We start from the raw sequence: 20,903 nt of genomic DNA on the forward strand, positions 1-20,903 counted from the left end.
GATCGTATCTCACTCGAGGGTGCGACACTCGACCGAGTTCAAGCGAGCGATTTAACTCCAACGCAGCACTCTGATCTGTAATCTATTGCGTATATCTTCACTTTTTTGTTTGTCTAATAATGTGAGGCCTGCAACACTTCGAAGAAATTTCATTTCGCTGCTTTCTAATCTTCTCCTTTATTTCTATTTAATGTCCAATTTTCGCAGCCATAAGCGAGTAATGGGACTGCAAGTGTTTTATAAAATTTTATGCTCGACCATGCCGAAATGTAGTAATTATACACCTGGTAGCAGACCTTTAATGGACCTCATTAAAAGTCAGGTCTTTCAGCCAATGACGACTCAGGTTACAACTGTTCAGCCAATGACAGGTCAGCTTTGTACCGTTATAAAACCGCAAGTATCTATTATTCTCGGATATGCAATCGAAATAGAATTAGCGAAAAGTCACGGAGGCTGGAAATCCTACTGTCGCAGAAGGTTATGTTCTGTTACTATAATAATTAGCGTTAATTGTAAATAATATTCAAATAAATTCAATTTGTCATCTCGTTTTTCAATGTCGAATTCAATAATCAAGGTTATAAAATTATAATATTATCAAGTTTAACGGGACTATGTCAAGGACAATGACATTATTGTTCCTCGGAAAAAATCAATACTTTCGCGCACCTGCGCACATCTCACAATTCACGACCTAGAACAAGGTCACTTCCGATCTTGTCAGTTACAAATAAAATGTATACATCTGAATACCGATAATTTCAAGTTAGAAATATGGTCGAGCATAAAAAGTCGTATGAAACTCGCCTATAATGGTAATTAAGAAGCTCGTATGAAAATTATGAAACTCGCTTGCGCTCGTTTCATAAATATCCATACTCGATTCTTAATTACTATCATTATAGGCTCGTTGCATAATGTACTATTAGTTGTGTTTCAGGTAACGTTTTATTTTTTAGTGTTCTTATAATTGTTCCACACGTATTTTGAAATCTATTTATTTTTATATCTACGTCTTGTTCTTTTAAATATGTAATAGTGCAGCCTAAGTATTTGAAAGATGATACTTGTTCTATAATTTCTTTATCTATGACGATTTTACATCTTAAATGATCTGGTCCACAAAAATGCCATCGTTTTAGTTTTTCTGTTAGAAATTCTTAGATTATAATATTCATCATACGTATTTGTAGTTTGTAGGCAGCACGCTGTAGGTCGCTTTCAATAAGTATATAGTAGTAGTAATCTTGGGTAGTTTCCAATTTTTTTCTTACTTTCCAGTAGAAGTTTCACAGTGTTCTGCGTGGTGATAAATATATCAAGGGCAGAGCATTTGAAAGGGTGATCTTTAATATCTTCTTGACATAGGACACATCTGGGAGAGTTAAAATTTCCAATTTTACACGGGTGAGCAACCAAGTAAGCATGTTCTGTTATTATTCCGGACATTGCCACAGACTTGTCAGATATTCTGCTATAGCATATTTATTTTATAGCAGAACCGACTGCGACCTGCTATTGCTTTGTCAGTTCTTTTTTTCGAAACTGTTCTTAATTATTTAGTTTTGAGAGTTTTATAGAGTGATAGGATAGCTCGTGGTTTGGTTTTTGTAGAATTTTCGGAGCACTTTTAGCGTAGAAGTTGTGCTCTTTTGTTTCCATGTACTTTACAGCAAGGAGGTATCAACTGAAAATGAATAACTTTATTTTGGTTTATAAATAATTTGATGATCTTTATTTATTCCTACTCTTTTGGTGGGGACTGATAATGTATGCTTGTATGACTACTAACGAATCGTTAAAAATAATAACACGTTGAAACATATTAATTCTATAGAGGAGTTGTGTTAGTGCCATCTGTATTGTTTTCTCCATCCATATGGGAAGAATTTTTTCCCAGGTGACACTTTACTATACATATATAATGACCATAGAGTTTACCATTAAATGGAGTGAAATACTTGTATTAAACTTCAGGACATTGAAATATTTGTAATTATATAATGGTAAACTATATTTATTAAATTTGTTTGATATTTTAATTACTGAAATAAAAATATAAGTGCATACTGACGGGTAAATAAAAAAAAATAATATGTTGTGCTAGGACATTCACTGAAATAAATACAATAGAGTCTCATTAATCCGAATTAGTTGGGACCAAGACCTACTCGGATTACAAGATTTTCGGATTAACCGAAATGTTTCCTGTAATGCAATGCATGCTATTCACGAGCGCTGAGAGACGGTGGTGGGGTGGTAGGAGTACCCTGTTGCTATTTGAGCCGTTCAGAGCAAAAGTAGTGTAAGTCAAAATTGGGTAATGAGGTTTAAAGTAAAAATTCTGTAAAATACAGCGCAAAGTAGCAATTAATATGTCCTTCGTGCTATCCACTGTCTACTAATAGTTTAAATAAATTCAATATTAATTACTACTTTGCGCTTTATTTTACAGAATGTTTACTTTAACCCTCATTACCCATTTTTTACTTACACCATTTCTGCTCTCAACGGCTCATTTTTAGAACCACAACCAACAGGTTCACTTCATTACAACAACAGAAAATTACTCATTTTATGAGCATGACAGATGTGTAAGTTATGTGCGGAAAACACTAATTGTTGTAAGTACTCTTGAATGTTCTATTTTCATTATTTTTTTAAGTAAAAGAAATTGAGTGAATGTATACTTTTTTTCTTTTCGCTACTTTATACTATTACAATAAAATTAATTTTTTTTCTTAAAATAATTTTGTTCGGATTAACCACATTTTCGGATTAACGCGACTTTACTGTATTTGCAGCAATACCGGTACCAATTTAATTAATTGAATACTTTAAATAATAACAATAATAATAATAAAAATAAAAAATAATAATATACAGTATATTATTATTATTATTATTATTATTATTATTATTATTATTATTATGGTTGCTATTATAAATATTATAAAATTAAATTTTGACACTTACTTATAGATGGCGATATCAAGTACAAGTGTGTTTTCTTCTTCATTCTCTGTAAGAACGAATGGAATTTTGGCTTCATTAATATTACAAGGTTTTCCATCATCTGTGAATAATCTGTACTTTCGTTTTGGTCGTTTAGTTCGATCACTGTCCTGCACATTTCGTTCCTGTTCTTGCTGTTTAAGAATCTGTTCTGCTATCTGAACTCTTGTTTCTGGACTATGCTCACTCATTTCGGACCAGAACCTGCAACAATTCAGTATGATTTGTTTCATATACCGTAATGTATATGTTATACATCCTTTCCATATTACCAAACATTGTCTCAAATTTCAATGATGACAAAAGTGTTAAATGAAAGGAGGCCTATAACCTAGTAAACGGGAACTAAGTTTGTTTTATTTTACTTAGTTTGTCTCAATTCATGTAAGTCTTGTAATAAGGAAACCCAAAGGATAAAATTGGATACTATTTTCTGAAAGATACAAGACTGCAAAAAGGAAAGTTTTCATATTAGGCTACTGTGTTTGATTAATGCCAGGCGTGTCCAAAGCAATAGGTAGCACCGAATCATTGCTGAATGCAGCCCTACATAGGACATTGAATTAGATGATTGCATTAATGTTTATAATACATGCGTCGTTTAAAGTCACTTATCTAAATGAAACAATGTGAAGGACGTAGATCAATGTGTGGACAAAGATACCTTGAACTAACATAATGTGGAATATAATTAAAGATAAAAGGTTAAAAGGCATTTGTGTAGCTAATAAATTAAAAAATAATATCCATGAACTGTTCGTTTTAGTACTTGTTCAAATAGTAACATGGTGTATAAATTCTATAAGGACTTTGATTAAACCGCTAATATTAACTACAAAATTGGTATGTAGTTCTATTTACTTTTTGTGGGATTTCTGTTCTATTTCATTAATGTTCTTGCAGATATGTCTAAGGTTGTAAACGGTATTCTTTGTCTACAGCAATGGCAGAATGAATAAAAATAAATAAAATAATATTCTACTAATAAAAAATGTAAACTTAGCAAATATTTTATATGGTAAAGAGTCTAGAAATAAACAAACACCCCTGCGTGTAATTACTTCTGTACACTGAAGATCTCTTGATCACTTTTATTGTTATACCAGAGTCTAGTATATACAGTCACGAAGCTTGAGTTGTGAGGGTACAAGGGACAATAGATTATTTCGCCTTGTCTGTGATGAGGTGATAGTAGCGATCCTAGTGGTTAACAACTATTTATAGATGCATATTCCCTACGTATTGAGCTTCGTAACTGTATATACTAGACTGTGGTTATACTTTAGAAGTGTAAATATTGTTGCATATTGCCATATGCTCCTTGGCGGAACTAGCCCGCAATCTGTTTTTACCATTATTATAATCCCATCACGGTTTTAATGAATGACAAAAATAATTTGACGAATTGTCCGTCTCCTAAATAATGGACTTCGGCAATGTTATTGATAATTATTCTTGAAAAAATTAGAATTTAAATGCGCTCAAAAGGGTTAATTTTTAAAAGCATACAGTGCACCAACAAACGATATCAAATTATACGAGGATGGATCGAAAAGTAACGCACAGCAATTTTTTGTGGCAACGTATTTCATAGGTAAGCAAAATGAAATAATGCACAAGAAAGCTACAAATCTTACCTACTCTTCGACATTGCAACCAAGGCTCTCGACACATTTCTCTCATCGTGACATCATATTCAGTACACCTCGTTCATAAAACTCCGATTTTTTTTGGGCGTATAGCCATCAGCGCACGACTGATTTCACTTCTTCATCCGAACCGAAGCGTTGTCCTCCTAGAAATTCCTTCATTGGTCCGAAGAGGTGAAAGTCGGACGGTGTGAGGCTTGGACTGTAGGGTGGGTGATTGCCGCCTTAATGATGCCTCTGACATTGGGTGGTGTTGCAGCGGTCACTGGTCGGTCGGAACGTGCTTCGTCGGCGGACTTCTTCGAAGAACCTGCACCACCTGGAGATGTTGCTACGGTCCAGACAATCAAGCGCCATAAACCTTCAGTATTTCCCTATGGATTTCGTTTTTTGCAAAAAAAAAAAAAAAAAAAAAAAAAAAACTACACCTTGCTGTCCTTCATAAGTGAACGATGGTAGAAAACGCTCCATTTTTATTCAGTACTTAGAGCCCGTTCCGCCAGAGTAGCGCAAGATTCAAACTATCTGCCAACTTTGAACGTCCTAACCAAAATAGTATTCCGTAAAATAATTGTTGTACGTTACTTTCCGCTCTACCCTGATATCATAAAGATTATACAAGTATTACAGCTTATAACGGATAACATATGTTACTAATACCGATGCTAACAATTACGAATATGTTGATAATAATTTTGAAATTGAATGAAAATTATAATCCTGGTAACTATGCTGCACCTTGTAATGTTAAAGATCATTATGGGATTGATTGTGCTACGAAGAGATCAGCTATAACTGTGGCAATGACAATGCCAATTATAACTATGACAAAGGCAATGGCGAATATAACTTTGGAAATTACAATGTGGAATATAACTATGGCAATGAAAATGTCGATTACAATTATAACAATGCCAATGTGGAATAAAACTATGGCAATAACAATGTGGAATATAACTATAATAATAACAATATGGAATATAACTATAGCAATGGCAATGTCGATTACAACTATGAAATTAACAATGTCGATTACACCAACTATGACAATGACAATGTAGAATATAACTATTACAATAATAATGTGGAATATAACTATGACAATGACAATATGGAATATTACTATAGCAATAACTATATCGATTACAACTATGAGAGTGACAATGTGAAATATAACTATGACAGTGACAATGTGGAATGTAACTATGGCAATGACAATGTCGTTTACAACTATGACTATGACAATGACAATGTGGAATATAACTATGGCAGTGACAATGTCGATTACAACTATGATTATGACAATGTCAAATATAACTATGACAATGCCAATATGGAACATAACTATAGCAATGGCAATGTCGATCACAACTATGTAATTGACATTGTCGAATATAACTATGAAAATGACAATATGGAATATAACTATAGCAATGGCAATGTCGATTACAACTATGAAATTGACAATGTCGATTACACTAACTATGACAATGACAATGTAGAATATAACTATAACAATAACAATATGGAATATAACTATAGCAATGGCAATGTCGATTACAACTATGAAATTGACAATGTCGATTACACTATGACAATGACAATGTCAAATATAACTATAACAATAACAATATGGAATATAACTATAGCAATGGCAATGTCGATTACAACTATGAAATTGACAATGTCGATTACACTAACTATGACAATGACAATGTCAAATATAACTATAACAATAACAATATGGAATATAACTATAGCAATGGCAATGTCGATTACAACTATGAAATTGACAATGTCGATTACACTAACTATGACAATGACAATGTAGAATATAACTATGACAATAATAATGTGGAATATAACTATGACAATGACAATATGGAATATTACTATAGCAATAACTATATCGATTACAACTATGAGAGTGACAATGTGAAATATAACTATGACAGTGACAATGTGGAATGTAACTATGGCAATGACAATGTCGTTTACAACTATGACTATGACAATGACAATGTAGAATATAACTATGAAATGACAATATGGAATATTACTACAGCAATGATAATATCGATTACAACTATGACAATGACAATGTGGAATATAACTATGACAATGGCAATGTAGAATATAACTATGACAATGACAATATGGAATATAACTATAGCAATGGCAATGTCGATCACAGCTATGAAATTGACAATGTCAAATATAACTATGACAATGACAATGTATAATATAACTATGACAATTACAATGTAGAATATAACTATGACAGTGACAATATGGAATATTATATTACTATAGCAATGACAATATCGATTACAACTATGACAATGACAATGTGAAATATAACTATGACAGTGAAAATGTGGAATGTAACTATGGCAATGACAATGTCGTTTACAACTATGACTATGACAATGACAATGTGGAATATAACTATGGCAATGACAATATCGATTACAACTATGACTATGACAATGACAATGTAGAATACAACTATGACAATAAAATGTGGAATATAACGATGGCAGTAAAAATGTCGAATATAACAATATGAAATATAACTATAGCAATGACAATTTCGAATTCAACTATGACAATGACAATGTGGAATACTATAACTGTGGCAATAAAAATGTGGAATGTAACTATGGCAATGATAATGTCGATTACAACTATAACAATGACAATGTGGAATATAACTATGGCAAGGAAAATGTCGATTACAACTATGACAATGACAATGTGGAATATAACTATGGCAATGACAATGTGGAGTGTAACTGTGGCAATGCAAATGTGGAATGTAACTATGGCAATGATAATGTCGATTACAACTATGACAATGACAATGTGGAATATAACTATGACTATGACAATGTGGAATACATAGGCTACAAGTATGGCAATGGCAATGTCGATTACAACAAATACAATGACAATGTGGAATATACCTATGGCAATAACAATGTGGAATATAATTATAACAATGGCAATATGGTATATGACTATAACAATGGCAATGTCGATTACAACAATGACAATGACTATGTGGAATATAACTATGGCAATAACAATGTCGGTTACAACTATGACTATGACAATGACAATGTGGAATATAACTATAGCAGTGACAATGTCCATTACAACTATGACTATGACAATGACAATGTAGAATACAACTATGACAATAAAAATGTGGAATATAACGATGGCAATAAAAAAGTGGAATATAACAATATGAAATATAACTATAGCAATGACAATTTCGATTACAACTACGACTATGACAATGACAATGTAGAATACAACTATGACAATAAAAATGTGGAATATAACTATGACAATAAAAATGAGCGGAAATGTGGAATATAATTATGGCAATGGCAATGACGAATGTAATTATGGTAATGGTAATATGGAATATAACTATCGCAATGGCAATATGGAATATTACTATGACAATAACAATGATGCATGTAACTATGGCAATGCCAATGTAAATAATGTACAGTAGTCTTAGAAAAATGGCCGGCTGACATTTTCTATAATATAAATACGTAAATTGAAAGTTCGTTGAAATATAGGGTAAACATTGGTAATTTCGTGATAATTTCATGAAAATTAATTTAAAATGCAACTGTGTAAATATATCCTTATTTTGATTTTTTCATCTAAAAGACGATAATTTGCTGTACAAATCTGGAGACATACAAGATTGGACACGTTCTTGAACAAGTGCCAAAAACCACTTTTACAACTTAAGCTAAAAGGTTGGTTACTTCGTTATAACCTTGGTAATTTCGTGATATTACATTGATAATTTCGTGAGAGGCAGAAGAATTGTGGAAAATTTCATTAAAGTCAAATGAAATTCTCATTTATTGTTACAAGACTTCAAACATAGTAATTCCGTCTAATATTCATAACAAGAAAACATAGAAATACATATCAACACAGAATAAGATGAAATCAATGTAAAAGTTGAAATCGAAAAGAGATATTCTTTGCCCTGAAAGGCTGAACACTTTTATTACGGACTTTACTATAGCCTATATTACTAGGTAACTCCAAAAGTAATGCATAACATTTGTTTAAAAATTATATTTTTATCCTACAGCTTTGCTATTTTCACAGAATGTAGATACATCCTTTAGGAACAATATGTCACTTTTCCACATAATCCCAGTCCCTTTGAACTGCCTTACGTAACCTAGGAACGAGGGCCTGTAGACCAGCACGGTAAAAGTCTGAACCAACACGTCTGATCCACAAGGGAGTCATCTTCTAACCTCGTTCCGCGAAGGGATCCTTCAGTTTACCAAAGAGATGGTAATCGCACGGTGCCAGTTCAGGACTGTAAGGCGGATGTTTCAATGTTGTCTATCCGAATTTTCTGATCTGGTCTGTGGTCTTGTGACTGACATATGGCTGTGCATTTTCGTGCAATAGCAGAAAATCCTGCTTCTCCCGATGTCGTCGAACACGACTCAGTCGAGCTTTAAGTTTCTTGAGAGTTGCCACATACGCGTCAGGGTTAATGGTGGTTCCGTGTGGCATGGTGTCCACAAGCAAGAGTCCTTCTGAATCGAAAAACATAGTAGCAATAACTATTTCTTTGGTGAATATGCATGATGCCACTCCATTGTCTGCCTCTGTCTCCGGCCCAAAATGGTGGAGCCATGTTTCATCTTCTGTCATAATTCTTGCAAGTAAATCATCTAGCGCTTATCATTGGCACTTAACATAATAGCAAATCAAACAGAAGCTACACTGAACCCATTACATCCCCCTTTTCTTTTTTGTTATCACATCTTATCTTCAGATTTCTAAAATTCGTGTTGTAATACAGTTTTTAAAATAGTATAAAATGTAAAACGCTTAATGCTCAACAAAATTTCGCCTCAAACAGCTATGATTTCTATCAATAAAGCTAAGGCTATATGGCGACTACAGCTGTATTTAAAATTCCAAAAACATTTCCTAAAATTTCATTAAGATATAATGAATCATTGTACCAAATATAATATGCTTACCTTTAGTAATAAGCCTGTAATGTAATTACAAACATCCACAAAATTTGCACTCCTGAGAAGTCGACGCTAACTTGCTCTCTCCAAACATAAAAGCTCACTGAAGCAGCTACAATAGTCACACAAAGCGTAGCTGTATGTTTCTGGACACCGGACAACATATGCAATCCCTTGGTGGAAATTTGAATCTCGTAACACCATTGGTTAGTTCACGAAAGAGCAAAAAAGAAGTATCACGAAATAACCACTGCCACGAAATTACCAATGTTTACCCTATTGCCTGTATCTGAGGAATTGATTCTCTATATATAGATCTATTGGATTCAATATACCTTTCTGTCCACACCTGTGGAGTAACGGTCAGTGCGTCTGGCCGCGAAACCAGGTGGCCCGGGTTCGAATCCCGGTCGGGGCAAGTTACTTGGTTGAGGTTTTTTCCGGGGTTTTCCCTCAACCCAATACGAGCAAATGCTGAGTAACTTTCGATGCTGGACCCCGGACTCATTTCACCGGCATAATCACCTTCATTTCATTCAGACGCTAAATAACCTAGATGTTGATAAAGCGTCGCAAAATAACCCAATAAAATAAAAAAAAATATACCTTTCTAATTGTTTACTTACTCCTGCAATTTTTCCTCTTCAGGTTTGTCATCTGCAGCTGCATATTTATTTTCCTCTTCATCTAACCTATGCCTAGCTTGCTTTTTCTGAGATAATCTTTTATCTGCAAATAGAATGATTAGAGATTTAATAGGTTCAGTGAATATACATGGTTTCTTTAACTTCTTCTGATACGAAAGCTTAAAAAAAATCGTGTATTTCCTCGTAGACGGAACTTAAATAATGTTTCATATACAAATTACAAAAAGAAACGACGTAGCGTCGTGGTCTAAGGCATCATGCCTATACTCCATGTCTGGAATCTGCAGAGTTCGTCAGCGCATTTGGATGGATGCAGAGAGAAGCGAATGGGCCGAGTCTAGCAGTGCGGGAGTGTGTTGTGAGCAGCATCAGCTCGCGGTCGCTTAGGGGTAAGATGCACGTGGCAGAAAGTGATAGTGTGGCATCTTAACTGCAGTTGAGCTGAGATAGAAATGATCCCCTCTCTGCAGTTACTCGCTTCCTTCAATCAATGTCTCCCCCCCAGAGCGGTCATTAGCCTAGCCCCCTCCACTCACCACTTACACAATGGACTATTCCATCCACGGAATATAGACTCGCGTTATGGAATGAGCGTTTGTTCGAGTCCTCATGGGGAAGAAATTATCTAATGAAATTTCAGCCAGTGTATGGGACCGTTGTTTGCCCAACATTATGGTGAATTTGGGGAGTTTCAATATTTAGAACTGGGTTTCGAAAACAGCTATATTGGCTCCGGGGAATCATCTTGCTAATCACATGATACCCTCGTACTGAATGGATGGTCGTCAGCAGCCGGCTGGTAGGCCCTTCATGGGCTCTCGCACCATGGAAATAGCTGGTTGGATTTCTTTTAGAGAATCCAGATAACTCCATGAATAATTCTTGCTACCACTATCAGCAATTTCATCGACGCTACATAGCCACGTACTTGATACGACGTTGTGAAGTAACCGATTAAAAAGTGTCAACATAAGTGTCGGTGTGCCATCTTTCTAGTTATTGAAACTTTCGCCTCATCTTAGTGGGAAGCCGTGGTACCTCAATGCGTAGATGAAAGATAGGTAATGTGAAAGGTCTGAGGTCGAGACTCACTAAGTTTGGACTTTCTTGTTACTTTCTTCAATTACAAACTGTTTTGTCTTTTGTCATTATACAAACAATCTTCTCGGTTATTGTTTTACTGATTAAAAATTAATTCTGAAATTGAATTTTCGCTTTATGTGGCAATATTCGTTAAGAACTGTTGCTGAAAGGTAAAGAAGACTTTTCCGGAACCCAAAGCTCAATCCTCTCTGACGCTACTTCTCAGTAACTTTCCTTGCCTCAATTTGTTCTCCATGCTAACGAGATTTATGCTATATTTTAAGATTTCTATCAAGTGACAAGACCTGTCCTTATCTATGGCAGTGAAGCATGGACATGCGGAAGTATGATCAGAGAAGGATAACAACTAGTGAAAATCGCTTCATATGACGAACTGCAGGATTCACCAGGTGGGATCGTAGAGGAAATGAAGATGTATGCTACTGGAAAATCTGAAAGTGACAGTCTTGGACTACATCCAAGATTATCAGAAAAATCGACAGGTATCTTAATAGGATACCTAGAACAAGGATCGCTAAAGCCATCATACAATATCACCAGCGTAACAAAAGATGTTTGGATCTTCCAAGGAAGAGATGGCTTGAGAACATCAATGTTTAATTCAGACCGTGTGGTGATTTAATGTCGTAAATCGTGTTTAATATGATGAAAGTGTGATTAGGGGATATTAGAGATCAGTTAGGTAGTTATAAAATTGAAAAAAGGTTGTTGGGAAATTAAAAAAAATGTGGCTAGTTAATAAATACAGTTACCGATTGACGTTTATTGGAAAGAAGTAAATTTTAGAAAGTGATGTAGTGAATTTTATGAAAGATGATATTAGTGAAAGTATTGACAATTTTCTATAGTTCTTTCTGAGTGTTGCTTGTGTAGTGATGTTTATGAAAGACGATATAAGTAATAATATTTACCATTTTCTATAGTTTTTTTTTCTGAGTGTTGCTTGTGGTTAAGGAATGGATGATCAAACTAAAGTGAACTAGATACTCATGTCAAGATTTAACAAGATTATTATAATAATGCGTATTAGATAGATAAGTTTAGTTAGTATGATTAGAATGCTGAAAGAAACGTAAGTGTGAATGAGCAGATGGTGGACATCAATACGAAGAAATTGACTGTTTGGGGTTAAGTTAATAGAGAGCGTAGAAGAGTTATTAGTTTAACAGGCCGTTGGGATTGCATGCTAATAGTAGGTATATCGATGGCTCAGAACCAGACTGTTCCAAGTCCATTTTACTATTTTTTTTTCAGGAGAGCTGTTTTAAGCTCCTGATATTCAAAGATTCATGAAACAATTTGGAATAGCTTCATAGCAATCTTACGGAGAGGAATGTTTACAATTTTGTTCGATTCATATATGCAGACAAGAACTGGAACACAATGAAACACAGATTTCTTTCTTACAGAAAATTGGACTTACAACAGTCTGGTTCTCAGTCATCGATATGTAATAGAAAGTTATGGTGAAACCCGTATACATAAGTTGTGGTACACCATAACTAATATAAAGGTTGATGACAATACGAATAAATAAAATAAACATTCAGACCGTGACGGTTCTTCAAGGACTAATACGTGGCAGGATGATGATGATGGTGATGATGATGATGATGATGATGATGATCAGGTGACACGTTAATTAAGCCTACTTCCCACATTCTGTCAGATATACGAGTATATCTGTATTTCTTGATGCGTGTGTGTACTGATAGACCGGATTATGTACAAAATTGACTAAAGCATTATAATTTAATAAATAAGGAAATTATAATTTAACGGTGTCTGTAAAAATATTAATTTCAAACCTTTATACAATTGTTCTTGGTGACAAATACATTTCTTAATTTCATCATACTCTTGAGTGGCTGTTATTCTTTCAGATCTTTGAATTTCTACTCCATCCAAATATTTCAGGTGTGGCAGAGTTGCAACCACAAATTTTCTGTAACCTTCAAAATCTGTGCATGGATTCCCATTCAAGTACCTTAAAAATACAGAAATTTACAATCAGAAGTCAGTAAGCCTATGGGTATAAAATTTTAAATACCGGTACACTTAAAATTTAAAAACACCACAATTTATTCACACCATATTATACTTACAGTATTTCGAAATTAATGTTCTTTTTCAAACTCTGCACACTTGTGAGTTCTCCAACAAAATTGATAGTAAGATCTAATTTTTGTAGCGATTCACAGCCTTCTAAGTTTTCTATTATCTCAATATTATTCAATGCTAAGTTCAAGTATTCAAGTTTCTTCAACCTTGAAACATTTTCTGTAATTAAAATAGCAATTTGTTATACAACATTCTGCACAAACAAAAATTGAATCTAGTGTTTATTTTACTAATGAATGTGAATTGAATAATATTCTACAAGTAAATAATTCAATATGAATTAATTCCATGCCTCCATATATATATATTTTTATTATTAGGTTATTTTACGACGCTGTATCAACATCTCAGGTTATTTAGCGTCTGAATGAAATGAAAGTGATAATGCCTGTGAAATGAGTCCGGGGTCCAGCACCGAAAGTTACCGAGCATTTGCTCGTATTGGGTTAAGGTAAAGCCCCGGAAAAAACCTCAACCAGGTAACTTGCCCCGACCGGAAATCGAATCCGGGCCACGTGGTTTCGCGGCCAGACGCGCTGACCGTTACTCCACAGGTGTGGACCCCTCCATATAAATACGAATATTCTTGATGAGTGTATGTAAATGCAGCATGGTCCTACAACAATGATTTCAGTTTGGGGGTTCCAACACGGTTTAAGCCACATTCGCATTTTGCTACTCGACTTCTAAAAATGCAACAAACTTTGAATGTAAATGTGCAAAAATACGACAACCACCTCGGACTTCATAAACGAAGATGGTAATGGAGAAAATGAAATCAGAGATGCGTTTGAACTAATCCAAATTTAAATGAAATGCTAATGGCATGGGCAATGTTCAAAAACGTATTGAGCAATAGATATTCAGGAATTGATTTCAAAGAGTTGGTGCAATTCATCTACTTGATTTATATAATTCCATCGCATACTGTAAATTGCGAGCGAGGATTTAGTTGCATGAATATTATAAAAACTGGAATTAGAAACCGCCTTTCAGTAAAACTGCTAGCAATAAATGAACCATTGAGATCAAAAGTGCTGTAAGTCAAAAATGGGTAATGAGGGTTAAAGTAAACATTCTGTAAAATACAGCGCAAAGTAGCAATTAATATTCAATTTATTTAAACTATTAGTAGTCAGTGGATAGCACGAAGGACATATTAATTGCTACTTTGCGCTGTATTTTACAGAATGTTTACTTTAAACCTCACTACCCAATTCTGACTTACACCACTTCTGCTCTGAACGGCTCAAATCTTGAAGAGCCTGCCAGTAAAGAATTTCAATGTTTATAGTGCCCATAAAATAACTTATTTTAATGTGATGTGATGTAAACATACCTATGTCTAATAATTTACTTACATAAGTATATCTAGAGTGTGATAAGATAAATTGAAAGTAATAGAACTCCAAGAAGCAAATTAAGTATATAACTTTTTGTTTCTGTATATTTTATTAATTTTATCTTTCTGCACAATTATTTATAATATTGCACAAGCATTTCGCAATTTGCACAAATATATTTTTCATTTGAGCATTTTTGCGACAATTATTTATTTTCTAGCTAAAAAACCCTGGGTTCAAACCCGGCCGTGGGCGATGAATCTTAATGGGCTATAAGATCCTTATCACTGCTTTTTCCGGGAAAGGAAGAAAATCTGGGAGACATTTGTCTAGATTTGCAGTGAGTAAAAGAACCCTGACTCCGACAGAAGGCTCAAGACAAATCTCATCGGTCAGCTCTCGCCCACGCTAAATAATCTCTGCAGTTGAAAGTGTCGTTAAATAAAATACTACTATCACTTCTACTGTTACTGCTACTAAAACAGAGCGACAGATATACTGTATATATAATATATTTATTTATTTATTCATTCATTCATTCATTCATTCATTCATTCATTCATTCTTTCATTCATTCATTCATTCATTCGTTCGTTCATTAGTTCATTCGTCATTCATTCATTCATTCACTTATTTATTTATTTATTTATGTTTATTTATTTATTTATATTTATTTAGTTATGTATTCTTATAAACACCGAACTGGCATCACTAGTAAAAGATACCAAAGTATGCAGGAGTTGTGACGTATAATCGGATCACTTTCTAGTTCAATCGGTCATAAATATCCCAGAAGATTAATGTAAGACAAGAAGAATACGAGAAAGCATAGGAGCTACTATAACATAAGTTCATTTCATTATCATATTGTTAGGAGATTATATTGTAACCGATTAATTACATATGGGTCATATGGGTATATTACGTCCAATTATTATTTAGGCAATCGCGTATAGTATACTAAACTACATTATGTAAAAATTTATCAATGTTCACAATTACTTTTAGAAATGAAAAGAATACCATTTTTTAGGTTTCATACGAACGCCTGGCTAGTTATGCAGAGGTCTACGCTTGAGAGGTTGCGGGGGTTGCCTACCGTTCAGGCTTACCATGAAAATCTTTGTACTGTACGAGGTAACCAAATAATTAAACGTGTATCCAAACACTAATATGTTTTGTATTACCTTTATACATTAACAAACGATATTAAATTTATAATTTATTTTGTACTGTACTACATTCGAATTTCGAACACAGCCTACATTTTTATTCTCATACAGATGGAAGACTGCAATAAAACAAAAGCATTGAAAGTAATGTTACATAAATTATCAAAATTAAAAAGTATTTATAAACGATGTAGCATTCACAGTTGTGACACATTGCGAAAGAAACAATGTCACGTTGTGGTCTACGATCCTAGATCCTGTATCCCGGAGTCTTTGGCACACAGCAACATTATTCTATTTGGAATCCCACGATTTGAAAATAGTAGCCAACACAGCTACCTTGTCACGTTTGCAGATTCTCTTACTGTTGCGCACATTAAATGAATATCGGATAATTTAGCGTCATTGAATCCTTCCATTAGGACCTACGTCAAATATTGGTGAATGAGCTTTCTGCAAATTTAATGAACCTTACTGAATGGAAAAGGGTGTTTATGCTTGAGTACCTGTGATCGAAAGACGTGCGTATAGTTTCATAGTACGATCATTCATAAAACATCAGGCAATAAAATACATAACATATTTATGGAAAAACTGTTAGAGCAAAAGAGAAAATAAATAGGGCGTTGCTTTACATGCATTTTTCTTAAACAAATATCAAAATTTTTGCGCGTGTTCTCCTAATACACTGTCTAGATCAGCGGTGACCAAAACTCGAACGGCAGTGATTACACGCCAAAGAGAGTCTAAGAAGTAAGGAGACGGGAGAGAGAGGCATGACATGAAAACTACAATCGGTGATGGTTCGGGCATTAACATTGAGTTCTTCATCAACCCCGCGATAAAAATCGCAAGCTTTGCTGTATCAGTAATGTCACTACTGTCATTAAGAACCAATAAAAAATATAAACAAGTTTTCTTTTTTTAAATATTCCTCAATAAGCACAATCAGAAATTTCTGAATTCTCTTCTGGATATTTAGTCGAGAACGTAATTAACAACTTTCATTGGACAAATTATTTCAGCCATCTTGATCATTACGCTTTTATATAACTCTCCTTCGTTGGAAGGCTTAAGAGAACGAGCTATTTCGTTCGTCACGAGATAGCTGGCTTCATTGCATTTATTTATGTCATATTCTTTCTCTTCATGACGATGATTGAAGGCAGATATCAGTTCTTGGAGTTTAATATCTCACTTCATTACTACAATAGAACGTAATATTCAATCTGTTTCTCTATATTATTATTATTATTATTATTATTATTATTATTATTATTATTATTATTAAATCAATAACTAGTAAATAACTGATAAGTCATCAAAAGATTAAAAAAGGAAATTAAATTGGAGATAAAGCGTAGTAATTATTTCGTCATTCAAGGGAAGATGTAGGCCTATATATTGAGGCACGTATATAATAATAATAATAATAATAATAATAATAATAATAATAATAATAATAATAATAATAATAATACCTATTATGCATGTGTATTCAGCGTAATGCTCTGTAATGTCGTTTCCATATACTAGGCAAAGCAACATATTACATTTTCTTCGACAGAACAGAGAATAAATTCCTCTTCCCATTCTGTACGAAACCTTCTGTTCCTGCTCGTAGAGACAGAGGGTTTGTAGAGCGACATGGTACCGACAATGCTTACCATCAGTACTTGAGCGAGACAGAGAGCAATGTACAGGAAACTCCCCTTACTAGTATGAATGTCTTTGATTACACTATGTAATCACGATACCCAATTTGGTCACCGCTGGTCTAGATCAACGCGCTGTCAGCACAGATGTAAACGTTGAATGACAATATTTGATATATTTAATTCATAAAGTAGCTTTTGAAGTATTAGGAAAAAGGAAAAAAATATATAAAACAAGTAATGGACTTGGAATCATGAAATAACTCAACTGATAAAAAGTAAGAAAGTAGTATATTTAAAAATTTCTAAAAACTAAATCAAATAGGCCTACTGTATTGATAAGATTGCAAACAGAAATATGCAGAAATGGAAAGAGAAGTGAGAAAAAAGATTGGTCAAAGCTGGAACAAGAAATATGTAAGTGACATCGAGAATTATGTTCATGGCGGACAGAATAAAGCATTTAAAATTATGAATTATCTAAATAAAGTAGAAAAATTTTAAACAATTATTAATAATGTAAAAGCAGAAGATTGGGTGAGATATTATACAAATTATGAACTAATGAAAGTGAATATTACACCGATAAATTTATGGGAGTTTACCCTTATAGGTCACTGCGGATTCCTTTGAAACTCTAATTTTTTTACCATACTATGTTAATGATCTTCATAATTGTAAAAACTTTTTATTAATATTGTTCTGGACTTGCGGTCACCCACACTAAAGGGAGGATACTCTTTTAAATAAAACGTTCACCATAATATAATATGGGGTAAAATAAATTTAAATTCATAATTAATTCGCACATATAGCTAGTGTATACTCGTCTTTAGATTATTAATTGAGGAGCTCAGTGGAAAAGAGGCTCATGCCACAGAAACTAAATTTTGTAGAATAAGCATATATTCCAGTGAGATTCTCTCTCCGAGTGAAGAAGAAGTATTTATAAATGCTTACCTGCTTACCAAGTCCGGTAGACACATTCCATAAGACTGGAAGTTTTTAAAAGAGGTCCTAGATGGCAAGATCTGTGGATTATTATTGAAGAAACTAAAAATCAACAGGAATGTTGCATGGGTCCCTTTTCCACTGGGCCCCTCAATTATATACTACACCAGTTTCATAATAGGCTTTATATTATCATAAATCAGCTAACATTTTAAATGGTTTAATATCGTTATTTGAACTGTTGGTTTTCTTTAATACTAGTTCATGTGTCATTAACATAAAACAAAAATATTTAGTTAAACCATAAATATTAATACATGAACAAATATCACAGAAAGGTACCGCTGGCGAGTTTGCCAACTGCCTGCTTGAAACGCTTACCTCATTGTAGATAAGATAATATGCAGAAACAAATCGTGTTCACAAGAGTAGGCTGTTCGACAGCACGCATGTTGTACCAGTAGGTGTTAAGACAACGATAGAAAACAGCTGAGTTTATAAGCGTTCGAGACAAAACAGTTATAACAAAACAATATAAAATATACCATACAAAATTTATAAAGTATATCTTCTGTTGGCAACCTCACTGTTGTTCCTATCTCTTCTTCATATCATGTTAAGTATTGCTCCACATATAGGCCCTAACAATAATAGAGTTATGATATTTATCCACTGACTCTGAGTTCGTAAAATGGAATGGAATAGGCTGCGACTTTTCAAGATTTACTGCGCTAATCCTAAGCAAGGCACATTCCCAAACCCACATCGGCTGACTACACTAAGGTTCGCTGCGTATCCAGCTGGCGAGGTGTCGTTCGAGGAAAGCTATGGAATGATGACTGAATTGGAACAAATGTAACTTTTCGTTCTGCAAAAGAATTTTACAATATTTGTTCGAATGGAATTTATGCACAGTCAAAGGACAAAACTAAAATTATTTCTATTGTTTACTGTCATAATACAATGCTCTCTTAAACTCAATAAGGATATTGAGAATTAAATCAATGGCTTTCCCAAAACACGCTATGAAATGTTTCATATAAAATAAATTTTATTTCGAAAAGGATGCAAAAACGAGCAAAATTGTATTAAACTTTTTTGTTTGAAATAGCTCAAAGAATAACCCCCTGAAATGAATGACATGCTTACGGTTTACTCTGTATATATGAAAGATTTTGTGCTTGAACTAATGTAAAATAACCGCTAAAAATGGCGGCATTGTTGACATGTTTTCAATGACAAACTTTTCAACCGCACCTCATATTTTTCAGTCGAGTTATAATCGAATCATGAAACTTATTTCAGTAGATATATATATATTTTTTTTCAAGTGGTTAAATGCTCACCTTTCATAAATGTAGCTGTAGGAATGAATTCATAGCTGACAATCTTCCAAATTGTTTAAATTGTTTACTGTTTGATACAATTAATAGGCCTACTCACTTTTAATAAAAGGCTTCGTCTTCTATAGCTAAGTCATCTGGACGATTCCCTGTCTCATATAGCTCTTTTAAATATTTCGTTCATCTGTTCAGTATTCAGTTTCAGAATAATCGTAGTTTAATTTCTATGTCAGCCTATGAACTTTTCATACAACCTTTGTTTAGTATTTTCATAACTACATATTATTCCGTGTAAGTTTATTATTAAATGTGAACTCCATAGTGACATATTCATTGAAACCGATTAATTATATCATATTGCCCTCTAGAAATTCAATTTCATCGTTATCGTAATATAATTTATTGTTTTCATCAGTCTGTAATATGTGTTAGAAATGTAGTATAAAACACTTTATGACGGCAGTTCTGTGGAGTAGCTACAACTAAATCGTTATGATAACTTAAATATAATTATGATATATTCCACTCTGTCAGATATTCCATTTGTTATAATCAAATCACTGTCAGAGATTTTGTGTCTACTTATTACGCTATTTGTCGTTTATTTTCTTTCAAATTTTTTATTACTTTTAAAACTACAAAATCTCGCTGCAATAAGTCATACAAATCTCGCTACAATAAGCCATACACAATTCCAAAACATTTAAAAACACAATAGCTTGCATATACACTACGCATGAAATGAGTAATCCCGCCAGTGTTATCAAAGTATTACGTAAAAGCATAATATCTTGCGCTACATCATGCTCGAATGAATAATCCCTTCAGTACCTCATAAGACTGAGGTGAACTGCAAGC

At 33.6% G+C, this 20,903-nt stretch overlaps 1 protein-coding gene across 1 annotated transcript in view; it reads right to left on the reverse strand.

Moving 5' to 3' along the window:
• tilB (touch insensitive larva B) overlaps positions 1-20,903 on the reverse strand; it is a 38,752-nt gene that overhangs the window by 12,228 nt on the left and 5,621 nt on the right. The window contains exons 2-5 of the mRNA XM_069844703.1: positions 13,566-13,740; positions 13,269-13,447; positions 10,336-10,438; positions 2,980-3,222 (exon numbers count right to left, since the gene is read on the reverse strand). Of these exons, the coding sequence (XP_069700804.1) occupies positions 2,980-3,222; positions 10,336-10,438; positions 13,269-13,447; positions 13,566-13,740 (700 nt within the window). The remainder of the gene's footprint in view (positions 1-2,979; positions 3,223-10,335; positions 10,439-13,268; positions 13,448-13,565; positions 13,741-20,903) is intronic.

The sequence above is a fragment of the Periplaneta americana genome, chromosome 14 (genome assembly GCF_040183065.1).
Source record: "Periplaneta americana isolate PAMFEO1 chromosome 14, P.americana_PAMFEO1_priV1, whole genome shotgun sequence".
Lineage (NCBI taxonomy): Eukaryota > Metazoa > Arthropoda > Insecta > Blattodea > Blattidae > Periplaneta > Periplaneta americana.